We start from the raw sequence: 21603 nt of genomic DNA on the forward strand, positions 1-21603 counted from the left end.
ATATTACCTCACTCAGCTTGTCTCTGTGGTATTTATAAGTTGCTCATCATCTTGGAATCTATGGTATTAGTAGTTATTATAGCCTAAAAAAAGGATGCTCTGGGGATAAACTGAGGCAGGAATTATACCTCCACCCTCTTGTTCCCCCTCCCTGTCCCAGGCTTTGCACTCTGTGTAATCATTCGTGGCCATGCCAAGTGTGTGCCGAATGCCTCCATATTAGGATTGTAAATGTAAATGGCTGCATGAAGGGTCAGGGCAATGGCCAATCAGTTCCCTTTTCTATAAGAAAGTCAGCTCTAGAGAGTTTCCCTGCTGAGACTGTCCCTTAGTGCCAGAGGCTTTTCTGATGGTGTCCCCTACCCTTTACGGACTAGACAAACTCATTTCACACCAGCTCCTAGGTGTATCTGGCTTTTATGTCTGAGAGCCTGGGTGGGATTCGAACCGGCGTCCAAGAGGCAATTCGCTCTGAAGTACCATCTCTGCCCCCTCCCCTTGGCATGGGACGGAGGGTTGGGAGACCTTCTTGCTCCACTAGGGCGGCGCTGTCATACTGGTCCTCCTGCTTTCTATGGCGGGCGGCCCCTCGCTATGGTATAACATATCCCTCTTCTCCATGGCTGGCGGACCGTCCCTAGGGTGGCGCTCTCTCTTTCGTCCCTCCTCTCTATGGTATGTGAAGGGCTCCGCTCTCGTGCGGTCTCTATGGTTAGGGGAAGCAGGTCGACGCTGCCCCTGGTGACACGTCCCGGCGCCGCCCGTCGTTGGCTCTGGCCGCCATTTTATGTGAGCCGCAGCCGGAGCCGGACGGCCGGGACCAGAGGAGCCACGATACCGGCGGAGGGGAGCTGGGCCTCTTCCGCGCCCCGCCATGCCCTCCTCGCCGCTCCGGGTGGCCGTGGTGTGCTCCAGCAACCAGAACCGCAGCATGGAGGCGCACAACATCCTTAGGTAACCGGGGCCTGCCCCTCCCTGCCCCCCGGTCCGGGCCTGCCCGTCGTGACCCCTTCCCTCACCGAGACCGGCCCCCGTCTCCCCCCTTCACACCCACAGAGGCTGCTCGCCGCCGCGTCTGCCCCGGGGCCGGAGCCCCGTCTCCCCGCCCACGCGCCCGGCCCGGCCCAGCCCGCTCTGCCATGAGCTCACACCGGGAACCACCGTGTGTGTGTGGGGGGGGTCGTGATATCCTCAGGCGACTGAGTCTCCCGGCCCTGGGCACTCCACAGCCGGGCTCCCCTACCGCCCGCTTCCCCCCGGCGCCTCCTTTTGCCCGAGCAGCCGGGGCCTGGCCCCGCTGGAGGCCGGCCGGGGAGGGTAGAGCCGGTCCCCGTGGGCCTGGCCCCAAGTCCTGGTCTCCATCGGGTCTCGCCCCCGTATTGAAATTTGGGGCGGTTCGGTTCACACACTCGCCGGAAGAGACCGATCGGGCCCCACCTCCGCCAGCGTCGCTCAGGTCCCAGGCTGGGTTGTCCGAGAACCGCACTTAGCCTCCCCGGGCAGGGGTCTGGGCCCTATCCCGGCTCCAAATAACCAGGCTGCGTCCGGCCCTCTGCTAAGGCTGGGCTGTGTGGGGCTGGTCCCGGGCCTCTGGCGGAGCCTTAAAACCCGACCGCCCCGCTCATGCTTGCAGGCCCGGAGCAATCCCATGAGCTGGCTTCTAGGCGCTCGGCAACATAAAAGCAACCTGCCCCCGGTATCATCCGTCCTCTCTGAATACACCGGCGGGATTCAGAGACTCGAGCCCACTCTCTCTGGCTTGTTGGAGGGAAACTGGACAGGCCACTCAGCTCTGAATGTTCAACTGCACCTTCAAGAATATGGCCGCTCGCACATTTAGTGCTGCACATATTTTCAACTCTCCACTTAGTTTAGAGAGGAAAATACAAGAGAGAGAGACGGAAAGGAGGGAGGAAAAAAGTGATTAGCCAGAAAGTGTGTGTGTTGAATCTCTCTTATCTAGCACAAGGACGTAAGCTAGGTCTTTGTTTAAAATCACGCAAAAGGAAAGTTTAGGAATAAACTGTGGAATGTATTTAAAATGTTTTAAAAGTACAAATGGCATGTGAACAACAAACTATCACTGTGATGGTGGCAGCCATCTTGGTCCAAGGAAATTTACCATGTTAGTAATATTCAAACTCATTTTAAGACTTAATGAGACAATAGTATTGTAAACATCCCATTGTAAACAAACACTGCCTTTGCTGCTACTAAACACTAACAAATATTAAAAATGAAGGGATTTAAAAAATGCAGTATATTTTTCACATTTTGCTCTTTTACTCTTTGTATTTCTCTCAGCTCCTACAAGGGAAACGGATGAAGTCACTTTTAGGTTCCCAATGCTGCAAGTTCTGTGTTCAAATATTCCCAAACATTTCTATTGGTCTTAAATCTTGCAAATGAGCTCTTAGCTTGTTAGCACAAAACTTAGGTTTTAAACAATATGAGTTAATAGTTAGCCATTTAATGCTGATTTTAAGGGACTGTTTGGATAAAATTATTTTTTCTTGTGTGCTGATAATGCTTCAAACAATTAAAATAGCAATAAGTTATAAAAATAATTAACTTCTTCCATTTCCAAAATGGCATGTGAAATTCAGTGTTGATAAGTGCAAAGTAATGCACATTGGAAAACATAATCCCAACTAGACATCCAAATGATGGTGTCTAAATTAGCTGTTACCACTCAAGAAAGAGATGTTGGAATCATCGTGGATCGTTCTCTGAATACTCTGGCTCAATGTGCAGCAGCAGTCAAAAACGTTGTTAGACTGTTAGGAACCATTAGGAAAGGGATAGATAAGACAGAAAGTATCATAATGCCATTAAATAAATCCACAGTATGCCTATTCCTTGAATGCTGCACTTCTGATCACCCCATCTCAAAAAGATATATCAGAATTGGGGAAAAACTACAGAGAAGGGCAACAAAAATGATTAGGGGTATGGACAGCTTCTATGTGAGGACTGATTAAAAAGACTGGGACTGCTCAGTTGAGAAACATTATGACTAAGGTGGGTATGATAGAAGTCTCTAAAATCATGAATGGTGTGATGAGGGTGAATGGTGAAGTGTCTTTTTTTATATATAGATACATAAATACACACACACCCCTTCACATAACACACGAACCCGGGGTCACCAATTGAAATTAATAGGCAGCTGGCTTAAAACAAACATAAGGAAGTATTTCTTCACACAGCACACAGTCAACCTGTGGAACTCGTTGCCGTGGGATGTCATGAAGGCCAAAAGTATAACTGTGTTCAAAAAAGAATTAGATAAATTCCCAGTGGATAGTTCTTTCAATTACTATTAGCCAAGATGGTTAGGGACGCAACCCCATGCTCTGGGAGTCCCTAAACTTCCAACTGCCAGAAGCTGGGACTGGACGACAGTGGATGGACCACTTGATAATTGCCCTCTTCTGTTCATTCCCTCTGAAGCATCTGGTGCTGACTGCTGTTGGAAGACAAGATACTGGGCTAGATGGACCATTGGTCTGACCCAGTTTGGCCATTCTTGTGTTCATTTATGCTGTTTTATTGTTTACATATTACTAATGTGGACAATGGAAAATATTCATTTTCTAGTGAAGTTCAATTTGTGGTTTATAGACTCCTAAGTCAGAGATGGAAAATACCTACTTGATCATCCAGTCCATCTTGCTATTGTAAAGTACTGTAGGGCACAAATCCCACATGTTTTTCCAAAGCACACTACAACTAGATATTGCAGCAAACAATGTGGGGGAATGTTTCAATTGAACAAAATTGTTACTGAAATTTTAAAATAGCATAGAGGCATTTCTATTGCATTTTATAAAGTTTCTAAGACAAAAAATTAGATTTTATAATACAGGGTACCATGTCTTTGAAACAATGGGCACAGATTTACATGAAATCTAAAAATACCTTTAAAGAGCTTTCTGAAACATGGTGCTCTGAGGGGTTGTAAAACTTTATTCTGTTTGTAGTTTATTTTAAAATATTTGCACTGAGAAACTGAAACAATACAATTAAAACCCTATTACGGGTTGAGGAAATTCTGTTAAGTTCCTGTTTTAAATATTGTTTGCCCTTCTCTCAAGTCTCAGTAGTCACTTGTATAAGCTTTATGGATAGTCTTTTAAACTAGGTACAGATTTTGTTTTTAAAAACGTAGTTTTCTGTTTTTTTAAGTCTTTTCGCTTTGGCAATGTTTTTTCTAGTCCTTAATTTGTGGAGGATATGTTTGTCACTACTGCTCATAGTCGTAAATTTTTAAGATTATTTTTTGACCTGCCAGAAGCATTATAGAATTTAAAACCGTTTGTTACTCTTAATACATGGTTTGAGGTTTTTTTTCAATATTTTTATTGTAATAGGGTCTTATGTTTTTTTAAAAAAATAGGCTTGAAATAAAATTGAAAACTTGTCCTTGACAGAAATATCAATATTTGTCGCTGTTTTGCACTCAGAAATGCCAATTCCAAATACAAGCATTTTTCTGGCATATTTCAACTTTTCCTCCTACCCTCCCCCAAACAGTGCTCTTGTGAATAGAAACTTCAGGATTTGGGATGGTTCAGAATTGATCAAATTTTCTTTTAAAGGTCTGTTCTCTTCCTCCTCCCCCCCCCCCCTTTTTTTTTTGAAAAGGGGGTTAAAATTTGAAGATTTTTTTTGAGAAATCTATAAATTCTTGACCCTTTTAATTGAAGCACTGTGGATTCCATGTAGGATATGGTTTAGTTTGGATACCTTAGTTAAGACTGGTTTCAGAGTAGCAGCCTTGTTAGTGTGTATCCGCAAAAAGAACAGGAGTACTTGTGGCACCTTTAAAGACTAACAGATTTATCTGAGCATAAATAGCCCACGAAAGCTTATGCTCAAATAAATTTGTTAGTCTCTAAGGTGCCAAAAGTACTCCTGTTCTTTTAGCTAAGACTGTTTGTCAGACCGACATTCTGTATAGCTTTATACTATCACTTATTCCTTACAGAGTCAGCTGTCTGTACGTTTTCTGTATTCTCTGGCTGCAAATGTCCTACAAGATCAAACACTAGCTGCTTTCTGTTTTTTTTAAATGGATTTCCCAATGTCCCAGTATAGTCCCTTATCTATTGCTTGCTACAACTATATTTAAACTTCTTACAACCATAACACTATGATATAAAAGTCTAACGAGCTGTGAAGCTACTGCATATATGTAGCATGTTGAAATATAAAACCAAAACCAAAATACCTCAAACAACATTGACCAAATAAATGACTTTCATGATACCTTAAAAGTTGCCAGACCAGATGTTATTCTGTAACCATACTCAACCACACCTGGCTTATCCTGTGTTGTAATTACTTTTATAGTTTTCACTTGGGATACACTACAACAGGTGTTCTCAAACTGGGGGTTGGGACCCCTCAGGGGGTTATGAGGTTATATGGGGGGTTGTGAGCTGTCAGCCTCCACCCCAAAACCCACTTTGCATCCAGCGTTTATAATGATGTTAAATACATAATGTTTTTAATGTATAAGGGGGGGTTACGCTCAGAGGCTTGCTATGTGAAAGGGGTCACCAGTACAAAAGTATGAGAACCACTCCACTACAAACAACAAGGTAACATGTTCTCTTGCATAGTATTTTAAATGTATGCAGTAATACTGCATAAAATCATAGTGATCTGTGGGAATTTGCACAGTGAAAGATAGTACCTTTGCATGTGTATATGTAAGTCTAATACAGTAGAATGTTACCATTTCTCTCTTGGATCATGAAAATTAAATACAGAGGTGTCTACAGTACACTGACAAAGTCAAAGTCTCTGAGACAGTTTGCTACTCCTTAACTCGGGTGGCCAGCCTGAGAAGGAGCCGGAATTTACCAATGGACATTGCCAAAGAGCCACAGTAATATGTCAGCAGCTCTCCCGCCCACCGGTAGCCCTGCTGATCAGTGCCTCCCCTTCCCTCTCTGCACCTCCCGATCAGCTGTTTCATGGCATGCAAGAGGCTCTGTGGGGAGGAGCAAGGGCACTGCAGGCTCAGGGGCGGGAAGGGGTGGAGTGGGGCAGGGCCTGTGGCAGAGCCAGGGGTTGAGCTGTGAGCACCCTCCGGCAGATCAGAAAGTTGGCACCTGTAGCTCCAGCCCCAGAGTCAGTACCTATACAAGGAGCTGCATATTAACTTCTGAAGAGCCGCATGTGACACTGGAGCCACAGGTTGGCCACCCCTGCCTTAACTGGTTTAAAGTTGTTGTGCAAGAGCAGTAGCCGTTTAGGGAATGAGGAAGAATAACTTTGACTTAAAACTTGTCAGTGAAGAATCCTAACGAAAATGGATTTCCTATAGTTTAAGAATCTGATCCATTCATAATGTAACTATTATTTGTATAGTGGCAGTCCTCAAAGACCCCAGTTGGGATCAATACTTACGTTGAGTATTGTATAAACTTGTAAAATGATATTTCCTGCAAGTATTTTTGGGTCAGTCTAAGGCAAGATGCAACAATTGAATCTAGCAAACAGTAGAAGGGATTGGGGGAGAGAGAATGAAGGTAATAGTAATAAAGTTCCATGGTTACATAGGTTAGTTGCATGCACAGCATCATGGTTCTGAACCCTTTAATTTTTTTATAAAAATATAATTAAATATCAGTTTCTGGGTTTGGTGATAGTATTGCTACAGTATAATGTGCATCAGAATGTGAAACTGCAGTAGATTAATAGAGAATGTATATAAAGCAAACTGAATCCTACACTGAAAAATATTTCAGATTTATATTTCCTTTTTATGAAGACTCATTATAGTAGTAGTGTTGCCAGAAAAAAATATAAATTGATGTACATGAACAAAGTTATGTTCTACGGCTACATTCTTCAGGACAGGGAACTGTTTGTCAATTCATTATTGTAACCACATTGTAAATGGACAGCACTCTGTAAATTATATCATCTCAACATGGCAGTTTGAACATATGTTTATATTTATATACTAACTACAGGAATGAATGATGGTGTGATAAGCCAGTGAAGGAAAGACTAAATTACCGGGGTAAAAGGCAGTGTGAAGCCTCCAATATGTAGGCATAATATAGGAGCTATAGCAACTGCAGTTATTGCCTTGCTTTTATCAGTTTGCATCACAGTCCAGTGTTGTTAGTTTGTAAGCCTTCAGTGAAAGAGATTAACTCATTTACTGAACCTAGGGTCTGTTTCTAGGCCCACATTACAAGGGGCATTCCCTTCCTCCTGGTCTGAGCACACTGTAATCAAATAAGAAAAATCACTGGCAGGTTCCAAAGGCTGGGAAAGTCCATCTTCCATTGAGAACTAGAGAAATAAAATCTACCCTGAAGTAACACAAGACAGGACAGTGAACATATCTGAATACAGAATAGACTGGGTACAACTTGTATAGTGCATTGTCCAAAATTGTAAATTAAGCATGTAGGGAATTACAAATGGAAACAGGATTAAAGAAATTGGGATTAGTTTACAAAATAAAATTTAGAAGCTTGCAGTATTATCCCAGTTGCTTTTTACCTTGAGTATGCACAATTTATCTGAATCAGATTGTCCTTTTCTGTCACTTAATGCAGATATAAGGATTTTCTTTTATCAGCAAATCTTTCAAATAATTTCCAAATTCATCATCATGAATGTATATACTTTATTATATAGAGTACCTCACTGAAAGTGCCTTCCTAAAAGGAAATGTACTTTTGAATTGTTTCAGTGTAGAGTTCATGCCTACTGTGTTTACACTGTTAATCTGTTGCATTTTCAGACTAATATTGTAACAACTCCTCAGTCTCTTGAAATTAGGATTTCTGTATTTGTAGCTGACTTCTGGTTTTATTCAGAATTTGTAGCTTTTGAGTGAGGGTTTATGCATTACATATACATTCATACAAGCTCATTTTTAGGAAGTTGTGTGTTGAGAATTCAGGTGGGGGCGTGAGGTATATTATTAATGGTGTAAACAGGATGAGAGTTGAAAGCTTATAACAGAAACTTCATTAGAGCTTTAAACCACAAATCATGTAATATTGGGGGTGTAACCACATAAGAGAGACAGAAGTTCAACCAAGTACAGTTTACAATAAACAAGCTTCAGTCAGAGTTTCTATACCAATTGGGTAGTATCAATCAGCAACTGAACTAAATGCTTACCTTTTTGTCAAATAATTTACCAACATGTTTTTGTAAACTAAAGGGGGAACTGTGTTTTAGCTTGAAACCAGCAAGAACGAGCAAATGCCAACATTGATTTATTAAATTTTTATATTGATAGAATTTGACTATTTAACAAACGTATTCAAAAGAGCAAACATAGAAATTGAGCAAGTTGTCAACTTTCTGAAGATTTCAGAGGCAGAAACCAGTCAGCAATATGCTTTTAGATTGCAAATGCAGTTTTTAAGAGTAAAGTGCATGCCGGCTGAATGGGATCCAACTTCAGATTAAACTGAAAAAGTTATTTAAAGAGATGCTGTTCATTATTATACTTTTATTCATTATAATATGTGTTAAACTTGCCCAGGAACTGAATGTTTACTTTTTTCTTAAATAATATTGTTGCCATTCAATTGCAATAAAGCAGTTATTTTACACCCCTTTATATTATGTTCAATATTGGCCATTCGAGAGAAGAATCTCAGCAGTATTTTGAGTTTAAGGTTAAGTGAGATTCCCTTTTTAGAACAAAGGGTCATATAAGGTTCCAGAATATTAACTTTACCTGCTTGGACCAAAGTTCTGTTTCTTCTGCTTTAGATGTCACCAGCGTCTAAAATTGAATAAGGACTGCTGTGTCCTTTTTCAAGTGTTAGTGATTCAGCAGTGCTGTGGAGCACTGCTGTCAGCTGTTAAACTGGTTCCTAGAAGTAGAGAGTTCTATGTGGAGTGCTTAAAGATCCTTCTGGTGGAAAATGCAATTGCCCCAATTCAGCAATGTACTTAACTTCATGCCTAACTTTAAGCATATGAGTAGCCCCCCCCTTATTTCACTGAAACTATCTTTGTGCTTAAAGCCGGGCACATGCATGCTGAATCAGGGCCTATCTGTGTAAAGTTTTTGCTAAACTAAGGCTATGTCTACACTTGCAGAGTTTTTGCACTGTCAGTTTCAATGGTGATAGTGAACCGGTGAAAGAAAAGCACTGGTTTGGGTACTCACTTCCACAGGTATCAGAGAGTGTTTACATTTGCAGCACTTCTATCGCCGATGAGAGAAACGCACTGAGGGCAGCTATCCTACAGTGCAACTCTCTCTCTTTTGACGATAGGCCTTGTGGGAAAGGGAGGTGGGGTGATCGCGGGGCATCCTGGGTCCCTGCACAGCCTCCTGTCCCCAAACATTGATCAGCTCCAGTAGCTCAGCATTGCTCCAAGCAGGGAATCGTTTGTTCCATGGAGCAGGCATTGTCACCTGGCCAAATGATAAGTGAGCATTTGCCAAGAAAACGGGAAGAGGAGTTTCAAAGTTCCTGGGGCTTTACATGGGGGAGGGATGGATATCTGTTTACCTGGCAGCAGAGCTGCTGGCCAGAGTGGTCACCTAAGCACTGTGGGATATCCTGTGGAGGCTAAAAGCTCTGTAAACCGGAAGAACATGTCTTCACTTGCACATCACCGCAAAAGCATCACCGGTAAGATCTGTATGCCTCTCGTGGAGGTGGTTTTCTTTTTGCAGTGAAACTTCTGAGTTTCACTGCAAAAAGGCATTGGTAAGTGTAGACACTCCCACTGTCTTTGTGCAAAAAAGGGACTTTTCTGCTTTAAATGGCAAGTGTAGACGAGCCCTGAGTGGGTACAATCTCCTATCTAGGCTCATAACTTTAACTAGCATTAATAGAAATCATTTACATAAATCTTGCATCCATCAATGGACCTCTTAATGCATTGGGTTAGAATTAGACATTTGCAGTAATCAGTGATCTGAGGTGTTCTATTATTATCGTTGCTGTAGATGGTGTGCTTGGAGTCATCTTAATATTTCCCATATAGCTATAAATAACTTTACTCTTACCTTGATAATGCAAGACTCTATAAATTATCCTTTACTGTAAATGTTAGATTTTTTTTGTATTACTGAAGATTGGTGCTAGCTATTTAATAGGTTACTTGATTCACTCACTAATCCAAACTTGTTTAATTGCTTAGCAGAAGAAGGCTGTGCTGAATAACTCAATTGGTGCTAGAAATAATTTTTCATACAGTTACCAGAAATGTGCTGAAACACTTTCAAATTATGTCAAAGTAACACAACCATGTTGTGTAACTGACACACACAGATGTACTCTGGCAACTACTAATGCCATGTAAAGACTTCGGTTTTGAGAGATGTGCTCTGACTGTTTAGTGAAGAGAGGCCTCTCAAAAATAAGTCAAAATGCATCAAAATTTCAAATCTTGGGGTAGGAAGCCTTGCCAATGAAAGGTTTCTATTATTTATTATTTCAGATGGGATGCAGACTTCTTCAAATGCAGCTTTTACCTTTTGAGAGAGGGTGGCTGTGGTAAGTGTTGAGGTGAAAGCTGTGGCCAGTATGTCTGCACCTCCCGTGACTCATTTCAGCCAGTGGTATTGTGGTATGCAAACAAAAAAAGATCAGGGAGAAAAAAGTGGAAGAAATGACTTGACTATTGCAGTTCTACTATTCTGCCCTAGGAGGGAGGGTGGGCGGAGAAAGAGGAAGAAGAAAAGGGTACAGTGCCAAAATCTCTTTCGCTATTATCTTATGGCAGGGTTGTGTTGTGAAATCCCACTACTTGATGAAGTGATGGCTGTAGGGAAGCAACAGATGGGTGGAGGAGGGGAAGGAGAGGGATAAGGGAGCTCCCTTTTACAAACCTCTTCTCTTTCACAGGTATGGACTGGCTAACTCACACTATTCGTAGTCATTCCAGATACCATTTTACATCATGTAGTGTACAGAATTTATTAGTCAGCCTTATTTCCATATCAGATTTTTAAATGGGGGAGGGATTTGTTCTTTTACTGAAGTGATTCTCATAAGTGACAATCTGTTTTCATGGACTTTAAAACGTCTTTATTGGTTATTGTAGCTGCAGGAATGAAAGTTGATGTAAATCTGATGTTTACATCAGACCAGTGTGTGTTCACATTTCTTGTATAACTGCATCTCAATTGTTTTGAAGTTAAAATATTTAAATACTAGACAGCAGTATTCTTGCATGAAAATTCAATTTTTATAATGGGAGACTGGTGCTAGCCACCCATGAAGTTATTTCTGTAATAAACACTGCCTTTCTGGGATTCCACAGGTAGAAACATACTGATGTATTTGAACTACAAAACAGATTTGGTGTTTTAGTTTAGATGCAGCAAAGTTTACAAAAACTGAAAAGTTTGAATTTAATCATTAAAATTTCTATCTGTCATGGTTTTCCTACTGTACTATTTTTGCCCAGTAGGGGCAATAGAATGGAACTAATGTAAGTATGGAAAATGGCCTAGACATGAGTAGCCAAGATATTAGCCTCTGTGCCAAGGATTGGGGAAGGCAAGAGAAATCAATCTTTTAAAAAATAAGTCTTCCTCTCTTCACTGTGGGGGAATCATACACTCTTTCCACTTCCATCCATCCCAGCTGTCCTCCCATGGTCTAGCAGAAAGAAACTAACCAGGATCACATCAGTTTCATATCACAACTCCTGTCTCCACTGTGTGCAGAAACAGTAGAGCATTCAGAATTATTAGAGAGGGAAAAAGTATAGGAAGGTGAGAATAGGGGAAGATACATTACTAAGGCAGCCTTCCTCCTATTTGTGGTGTCGCAGCACACAAGAGCTTAGGACAAAGCTTGGTCCTTCACAATCTGTGCCAAGAAGGTGTTGAAGCACTGCAGAGACAGAGCACTCAGCCCCTGGGAATAAGATGTGCATAAACACTTAAAATTAAACACTTGTATTTTATTTTTGTTTCTTGCAATTTGATACTTGGAGAGCAAGGAAGTGAGATGCTGAAGGTCAGATGCTCACATCTTCTGCTCTGGATCTCAGGGCTTGATAACTCTGGTCTTCTCTTTTCTGTATTGATAATTCAGTGAAGTTGCAAGTCTGGGTCTTTAAAAAGCAAGCCAGACTCTTGAAATGCCTTTCCAGAAATCACACCAGAATTAGAAAGCCAGATGTTTTTACCTCCTACACAATACTGACCGACCACTTCGCTCAGATTCTCACACCCTCTGCTTTCTGACAGGCTAATGGACAAGTTCTTCTAAGTGCTGATACTCAACAAAACTTATCATTATTACAATCCTTTGTTTTCAAGTGGATGCTGGGCAGCTTGCTGAGTCCAAGGGATTGGTGGTACTTAATATATTTGTAAAATAGCCAACCAAATAAATATGAGAAGTATGGTAGGCTTGAGCTTGGTGATACAGCATTATGGTTGGGAAGCCATACTAGGAGTAGCAGATATTTGCAGTGGGAGCCGTTGTATTGCACTATATGTGAAGCCACAAACTCTGATCCTGCTTCTCCTAATCTTAACTCCACAAATTCAATGGCATGTGTGTGCACGCATGTGCATACGCACCCCCAACCCCTTTTCCATAATGACCTAGTGAAAAGATATCTAAAAGTCAGCACCATGCAGTTGATTTTGTCTGGCCCTCAAAATCTCTCTTCTGTTGTAATTATTAAACTAATAGCTGCTGACAAGAATGGAATGGAAGACATGCCTAGTTTATTATGACTTTTTTGGCTACAAGTCAGGCAAAATTTGTGGACAAACTAATTTTCAATCTGGCTGGAAAAACTTAGTGGATTCCAATGCTTGTACTTTTATTAAATTTAAACAATAAACATTTGATGCTTTTTAAAAAAAAATTTGGTAGAAGAAAGGTTTATATAATTCTCAATTTGAAAAAAAGTACTGTTCTTGAAATATTGAGTACTATCATTTCTGATACTGCTCCTTCCTCATGCTTTCAGACGTCTTTCTGATCTGTAACAGTGAATGTTCTGCATTCATACTTGTGCAATTCAGCATGGACTGATTTAAATGAAAGGAGGAGAGTAACTAAAAATAGTCCTAATCGCTGCACAGCTGACTTACTTTGCTGAAATGGTATAGCCATCTCTTGGAAGCTGCATATGTGCATTTTTAAACAGTAAATTGACATTTCAGGGAGACTTAGCCTTTGTAGTGTTAAGCATTGTATGTTTATCAATTTAATTGGAGAAGTTTTTAAAATGGTAGAATTCTTTCAGAAGACCGGTAATTTGGATCAAGAAGTAGAGTCTATAGGAATGAGTAAAATCTCTTATTTAATCACTTGCTTTATTAGATATTGAAATTGCAAAGTGCATTTCTTAAGTAGGTATCCTGAAAGCTGAGGTAGAGGGACTTCAGTTAAAACAAGTGAGAACCAAGCATAAGGGGACATGTCACTTACACAGCAGAACCCAAATTCTGCAAACTTTTGTGTCTCTTAGCACATTTTTTCCTGGTTAGACAACCAGCTGTTTTGTTGGTGAGGCGGATGGGGCGAATGGAATGGAATAAAATGGAAAAAAACAAAACTGCCTTTCTTTGCAGCGAAAATAATGGATGGGGTTGTGGTGTTTTTTTGCTGTCCCTCCATCTTTACCCCATAATGATTCTCAATACACTGTACACATTTGCTTTCTTGCTTAGTATGCAAGGTTGTTAGTGTCAATTAGCTACTACTAAAACTTTAATTCAGTTATTTACTTGCTGGTCATTTAAGATGTCAACTTATACTGTGTGCTAATTTTCCACAAAAAATTTCCCCTCCCTGGTAACAGTAGGTGTGGTACAGTCTCTTGAGTGATCTGTGGGTCAAAAGGGGAGTCTGGACAACAGCCAGAAAGATTGAATCAGAGATTAGAAATGAAGAAAACCTTCTAGCTCATCTTGTCGCTCACCCTGCCAGTTCAGCATTGTTACCTACAGTATACGTTCTGGTATTCCACTGCGTAGTTTTAAATGCCCAAGCAGGGCTGCTTCCATCACTTTCTCTGGTAGCATATTCCATAGCTTAATAGTTCTTGCTCTCAGGAAGATTTTTCTGATAATCAGCCCAAATATCCTTAAAAGGGTATAGATACAGCGATGATGCAGTTACAGCTTTTGGTAGGGGAAAATACTTGGAGAAGTTGAAATTCATGGTATTGGTATTCTGTGTTCCCCCCCCCCCCCACACACACAATTTTTACTTCCTGATTACATCAGCGTCTAGCAAGGGTGGGGTGGGGGTAGATTCTGGTAGTTTTGATTTATTACAGTGATTTATTACAATTAATACAGTAATCATGGTCCTGTGTATCCTGTATCACATTAGAATCAAATTCTGTGGCAAGCTCCCTTAAATTCAGCAGCAATATTATTTACTCATTTCCTTGAAATCTCTTCACTCCCTTCCTCCTGACTTCTATGAAACTCAGTGAAGGCTCATAGAATGTAAATTCAGGGATTTTAATATGATGGGTTTTTTCATTATGCTCTCCGGATTGCCCATTTCCATAGAACTTGGCTTCCGTGATGTCTAGACAGTCCAGCTCAAACCTCCCTTCTCCCATCCAGTTGTGTGCCAGAGGAGGAGAGGGATGTTTGTGCATGTGTATAAAAGTCTATTCTGGTATAAGATTACGTTTTCAAAGATACAATATTGTGAAAATAAGACCTACAGGTGAACTAATAACTTTTAATAAAATTTTAGGCTGATATAAATTTATTTTCATAATTTTAAATGAGGAATCTCTTCCTTTAGGGACTGATTCCAAAGCAATATTGTATCTGTGTTTAGTAGTGGTCCTGATAGGCTATCAAGTACATATTGGTCATACAGTGTACTGCAACTGACTTCCCATGGTGGAATGTGAGAGCATCAAACCAAGGACTGGTGCCAAACTCTAGAGCTGCTATCTGCTTTCTTTTCCTGGTGGAGTCTGAAATGGAGATGCCAAAATCAATAACTCAAGCTGAAGGGGAGACTCGTACTTAGCTGTCAGAAGTAGCACACTGAATCTTGTGCATTAGTCCCACGTATCTGAGAGAGGATGCTATATATATTATAGTTATTAAATAGGCTCTGTGAAAGGAACTTACAGCTTTACAGGTTCCATTTTTGAAGGCCTCTTTTTTTCTCTCCATTAAACCCTACCCTTTAATAAAGGGTGGGAAATGAAGACAAATTTCACTTTCTTACGTTACATCCTTCCCATATCAAAAAATCCTTAGATAGCATCAGTGTTTCAGGTGCACAGCTGAAGTCTATAGGAGAACTGTTGTTACTTTTGAATATTCCATAGAAACTGATTTTTGGATTGGCAAAAAATTGAGTGTTTTGACATTTTAGTATATTAGAACTACACGTTATCAGCTGTATTGGTGATAATCAGTCTTGTGGCTAAGGCCTTGTCAGTACTTGCTGGGTTTTTGCAAGTACACAGATGTCTAAGTACCAGTCATGACTACACTAGGCATTTGCACCAGTACAGCAGTTTTGAGTCCCTTTACTAAGTCTTTTTTGCAACCAGTAATATCAGGAACATCAAGATGAACTTTTTCATGCTCAAAGCTTTAATTTTACCTTCCTTGGGAGGTGCAGGTGAGGAGATTGTTCTAAGTTTTGTGTTGTTTATGGATGGGTGCGGAATGTTTGAAAATAAAGGTTTGTCTTATTAACCATGTCTCTTTTTTTCATGGTTTCTGTGCTCGTCAATAAAGCTTCCCCCTTCTGTTTTCAGTCTCTCATTGTGTTTATGCTGCATATTAGGGTTGCACCTGTACAGATGCAAAATTTGGGAAACAGCAGGAAATATAGCCTTTGATTATGTAACAGTTTTGGGTTCTTTCTGCAAACTTTTCACTCTGCAGTTGAACAGACAACTCGTGGCTTGAGGATATTAGAGAAACAGAGTTAAATAAAACCCACATAATTTCAGCTTTGTTAGAACACAATGGAAAAGTTTGAGATTGAAAAAGAATACAATCCAATTTGTTTTGTTGTGATATCAGACAAAGGAGACACTACTCACAACTTCACACTTTCTGGCTGTCACTTTTTTGAAACATAACTGAAGTTATTTAAATGAAGTGTAGGATATGTATTGTGCACCAAGACTTACCTGAAATTGCAAATGTATAACTTTTTAATCTTAAATTTGCTTAGAAGGTTGGATTCAGAGTTGATAGGTCTCTAAGAATATTTTTTTCCAAGTCCAGTGCATTGCTGTTCAGCACCTAGACATGTAGGGTTTTAAATCTGTCCAATCTAATTATAAATCCCTTTTTGTGTCTTTCAGCAAACGAGGATTCAGTGTTCGATCCTTTGGAACAGGGACTCATGTGAAACTGCCAGGACCAGCACCAGACAAGCCGAATGTTTATGATTTCAAAACAACATATGATCAGATGTACAATGATCTGCTTAGGAAAGACAAAGAACTGTATCCCCGTGGAATGACCTTTTTAAAAACCCAATATGGTTCATCTTTGAAAGGTGTAATTCATTATTTTGCATAAGGAATACACAGCTGCTTGACTGGCAAGAGCTTTGTTTTAAGGTTCTAGGCAGGTGTTTCACTTTATTTTAGGATCTCTAACACTCCCCTTGTAACTTGCTATTGAGTTATAATGCATGCATTCAAAATCCTCTTGTATAGTAAATTAACATACTTAGTTCTTGAACAGAACTATGAATACTTTACACCTTTATCCATGAACTGCACTGCATTGTGGGCTATGTTTTCCCAGTGCAGAGCCCTTTCCTGGCATTCCAAGAACTGCCACCAAAAGAATTAAAATCAAATTTAGCTCAGTCAAGCAAACAGGTAAGGTTTAGAATAAACTAGTGGCCTAAAGGGAGAGAACATAATCCATAAAATATTTTCTCTTCTCATCAAGAAGCTAATTGTTAATTTCTGGTTTTGGCTGTCCATCAAAAACATATTCCTTAAGTATATTTCCAAGAATGGGCACAGAAAGCCCAATTAAATGTGAGGTTTACTCCCAAAGACCAGAGGTGACAAGGGTCAGGCACACTACCTTTCTTCAATTCAGCCATGAGCAGGCAGTATTTTAGGACATTTAAATATAAAGTATAGAACAAAAACAAAAAACTCCCAAACACCTTTTTAGTTTGCAAGATCAGGACACTTGTTTGGGGTCTTTACACAGGATCTGATTTTCTAATATTAAAAATATAATTTGGTGTGAAAGGGAAAACTAAATTTATGTAGATTTTGCTTATTAATTTCTATAATGGTAGATTATGAGGCCCGTGTTACAAAATGTGATGCCTCTGAAGTGAGAGTTTTTGGATAACAAGGTATAATATGGCAGTCTGTCCCATTCTTCATTGTTGCGTGACCTAGATTTTTAACTTCTGGGGAGCTGCATAAAAATAACCCTGGATCAAATTAGTAAAATCTTGCTAATGTTAGATTTGATATCTATTTTCTATAGCTATCTGGAAATGGCAGCTAAAATGTTGTCGTTTAAATATTTATTTTTAATATCTTTTTAATGTCACTATTTATTTATTTAGTATAAACATACTAAACAGTTTATTTTTGTATGGCTGAAATTTTTCAATTTTTTTAAAAGGCTGAGAACAGGCAAACAGGCACTAGATGAGGATTAGAAAATGGGGGATACAGTGAAACCTATTTTAAGTGGCCACCCAAGGAATCAACAAATTCAGTAGCCCAGTAGAAGAGATGGGCTTTCAATTATTGGTTCAGCAAAATTGTGTACTGCAAGACTTGAGTAGACTTTTAAAAGATTGTGTAAGACATGGAGGAGGTCCTTGGTGCAGGTTTCACTGTGGCTTGATTTGAGTCAGCAGGTTTTTAGTTGTGTATTTGCTGACTAGAAAACATTAAATTTGAGCTCCATAAGACCCCAGTAGTGGTGGCTTCTTTTGTGTTGAGTTTTCTGAATGTACTCAGCTAAGATGAGCAGCTCCATAAAGCTGTACAGTACAATTAAATTTGATGCTATGTTGGAAATTTCCTTCCACATGGTTTTCCCCATGACGACAGATATCCATATTATGCAAGGACATTAGGGAACCCAATTTCTGATGAAAAGGCTGAGTTGCAGTATCTCTTAAACTTGAAATTTAGGGCATCCATTGAATCTGTACATAATTTAATTTTGTATAATCACATCTTTGGTGAAGAAAAGGGATATTTCCCAGCCTCTAATTGAGATGGTGCACATCTCAATGCAAACACTTTTTTTTTTCTCCCCTTCAAATGGAGAACCGTTTGAATTGTGCAGTCCTCATTTCCTCAAGCACTTAAGATTTTGCAGTGACTACTACTTTGCCTATACTGTGCTATTGGGAACATAGCACTGTTTTAAGATACACCTCTACCCTGATATAACGCTGTCCTCGGGAGCCAAAAAAAATCTTACTGCGTTATAGGTGACACCACGTTATATCGAACTTGCTTTGATCCGCCAGAGCATGCAGCCCCGCCCCCTTGGAGCGCTGCTTTACCGTGTTATATCCGAATTCATGTTCTATCGGATTGCGTGATATCAGGGTAGAGGTGTACAACAAAATTAAAACACATCTGGTCCTCTATCCAGTATCTTCTCTGGAGTTCCATTTTGGGCTCTGCTCCACATTAGAGTTGGAGTGGCTATGCTCTGAGCCACAGATATTTATGCAGAGTGACATTGAGCACTCCTTTCTGTTTTGATTTTTTTCCCATTCAAGAAAAAGCCCAGTTTGGGGTGGGGAAGGAGTTATGTCTGTATATTTTATGCCCTCAAATGTTGCAAATTCAAGTTCTTTGAAACAGATATACTTTTTCAGTACAAAAGGCAGCTCAACTTCCAGACTCTGGGTGAGTGGGTAAGTTCTTTCCTAAATTCGTGAAAACCAGAGACCCCTCTTGTTCCTGCCTGGGAGCCAAGGAGCGGCTATCTTTGGGCATTGTGGGACTCAATTAGGGCAGCTGATTACTCTTTGGTGAAGGGGGGTGGGGAAGAGGTGCTTTGTCTTAAGGTGGGAGGGACCTGCTTTTCCTTTGCTGTCTCAAAGGGGATATGGGAGAAAGAACGGGTCCAAATTCCTTGGCTTGTCCTTATGCTCCCTAAATCCTGCTTTCTTCAGTTAAGTGGGGAGAGCTGCCACCTTCAGCCTTTCTGCATTGTCTGAAACAGCAGTTCTTAGTGACAAGGGCCAGTTCGTGTATCTCATTACCTCAGTATGGGAATATAGGTCCAATGCAGCACTGTTTGCTCCTGTGTTTAGGAGTGACTTCATGCTCGGGTTCTGTAGGCCAGTGGGGAGACTAGGTGCACTGTGGACACTAGATAGCGGTTTTGGCTAAGCTGCTCCAGCCCATCATCTGCTAGCCAGTCAACGAATTGATAGCTGCTTCGGAAAGCAGCCGTCCCAACTGGGGCCTGAAGTTCTACGATGATGTGGACATCAGTCAGCTGAGGTAAAAAGCGACTTAGAATGGCAAGGTGTGTGAAAACTCTTTTCTCTATCAGTGGTGGGGAGGAGGGAAGAACAACAAGATAGAATCCACACTTCTACAAAAATAAAAAGCATCTGGATTGCACTAATCTCATAGTGGGGTGTGTGTGTGTATCTATATATATAGTGCAAATTCTCAAGTGTTATGGCTGTAGGTTATAAACGTTTCCATATTTAATCTTCCACATTAAATTAGGACATATTTACAAATGTAGGTACTTCTCTGTTGTATCTAGAAGAATGAGAAATACTTTTAAAAGAGTAGCTTGTTAAAAAGGCATGCTGTCAGTTCAGAAGGGGTGGGGATGCAGAAGTAATGAAGCTAGGTTCTGCAGGGATATACATGATGTACTGGGAGGTTAACTTCCATTTTAATTTTAAAATACTGTAAACACTTAAAATGAAATCAACATAGTTGTCAGACAAAGTAATCAGTGCTGCTGTTACTATGTAGGAGAGATGCATCCATTTAAATTTCCAGAGCATTACTGGGAGACTAGTAGCAACATTTTCAATAGTATTGAAGTCCCTTAGTTGCCCAAGTCCTGTTTTCAAAAGGCTGTAGTGTAGACATAGTATACGCTAGCATAACTTGTGTCGCTCGGGGTGTGAAAAAACTCCCCCTGGTGAGTGGCATACGTTGCACCGAGACAAGCGCTTGTGTGCATAGCACTATGTCTGGCAGAGCTTCTCCCTCCGACATAATTTCTGCCACTTGTAGAGGTGGTTTTATTATGCCAACAGGAGAGCTCTCGTGATGGCATAGAGCGTCTTCACCAGATGTGCAGCAGCGCTGTACGTATAGGCATCGTCTTAAGCTCAGAAGTGCCCAAGTCACCTTTGAAGATAAGACTTTAGATGCTTTTGAAAATTATGCCCTAGACCCTGTTAAAGGTCAGCATACAGAGTCAGATAAGTAGAATAAATATGAAACAAGATGACACATAGAAAATAGTAATTTTATGTCCATGTTTAATCTGAAAAATACTTTACCCAGTAAAGAGTACATGACAGGAGGCAGAAATATTCGTACCAATACCTGTGTGCCAAATACACTTGTTCTGTAGCCCATTCTGTTACTAAAATATAGCTCCAACCTTTTATATACCCCCTTTTACTACTAAGAAACCATCTGTGTGGGTAGGGAAACCCACTTGTGGAGTCAGTTTTGAATCTACTGCTGGTATCTGCAGCAGCAATCTGGAAACACATCTTTAGTTATTGAGCATGTCAATTTCAGCCATACTGCCTTTTATCAAATCCCTCAGGTAGGGTCATGCTTCTGCAGGCCTTGAGGCCTGCTCCTGATGGAATTTAGTGGGAGTTTTCTCATTTGCTTTAATAGAAGGACCAAGCTCGTAGCTGGGAGCCTTCCAAAGAAAACCCAAGTGATGCGGCAAATATTGGTGATCAATAGGTGGCATTCTTTCCTCTGAGCCCATATTAAAAAGTGAATGGGAGTGGTTAATTTAAAAACAAATGAGATCCCAAATTCTTAGCAGAAATTCATGTGCAAATACATAATTTTAACATGTATTTGCAGTTTATCTGTTGGTTTATTTGTAATTTAAATCTGTTTCATTAAGCTTTGGGATCTAAACCACAAAAAATCATTTCAGTTAAAAACCAATGCCTCATATGGTGTTAATTTTGAAAAATGTCCTGCTGGGGATGTCATCTTTTAAATGAAAAGTAGAATCACGGTCCTCCTGACAACTTGTAGTCACTGAAGAACTTGTGGCTCTTTCTTCTCTTCCCTCCCCTCCCCCCGGAGAAGTGTTAATGTCACTAGCCTGGCCAAAATCCAACTTTATTAATTACATTCTGCCTACCTAAATTCTCCTTGAAGTTTCTAGTGGCTGTAGTACAGTGGTTCTCAAACTTCGTATTGGTGACCCCTTTCAGACAGAAAAAATCCCTCCCCTTATAAATTAAAAACAATTTTTTTGTTTAACACTATTTTAAATGCTAATTTTATAACCTTATTGTTAAAAATGAATTTACTTTTTATCACCACTTTTAAATTGACTAAAACACATTTGTTTCAAATTGTTATAAGCAGAAGTTTTTAATAGTGGGAGGAAGCAAAAAGCAACTTTGTCAATATCACTTTTCT

At 40.2% G+C, this 21603-nt stretch overlaps 1 protein-coding gene across 1 annotated transcript in view; it reads left to right on the plus strand.

Moving 5' to 3' along the window:
• Positions 1-706: 706 nt before the first annotated feature.
• The window catches only part of SSU72 (SSU72 homolog, RNA polymerase II CTD phosphatase), a 57707-nt gene continuing 36810 nt past the window's right edge, over positions 707-21603 (plus strand). The window contains exons 1-2 of the mRNA XM_044996390.1: positions 707-954; positions 16291-16434. Coding sequence (XP_044852325.1) covers positions 875-954; positions 16291-16434 — 224 coding nt within the window. The 5' untranslated portion in view covers positions 707-874. The remainder of the gene's footprint in view (positions 955-16290; positions 16435-21603) is intronic.

This window comes from Mauremys mutica, chromosome 21 (genome assembly GCF_020497125.1).
Source record: "Mauremys mutica isolate MM-2020 ecotype Southern chromosome 21, ASM2049712v1, whole genome shotgun sequence".
Taxonomy (NCBI): domain Eukaryota; kingdom Metazoa; phylum Chordata; order Testudines; family Geoemydidae; genus Mauremys; species Mauremys mutica.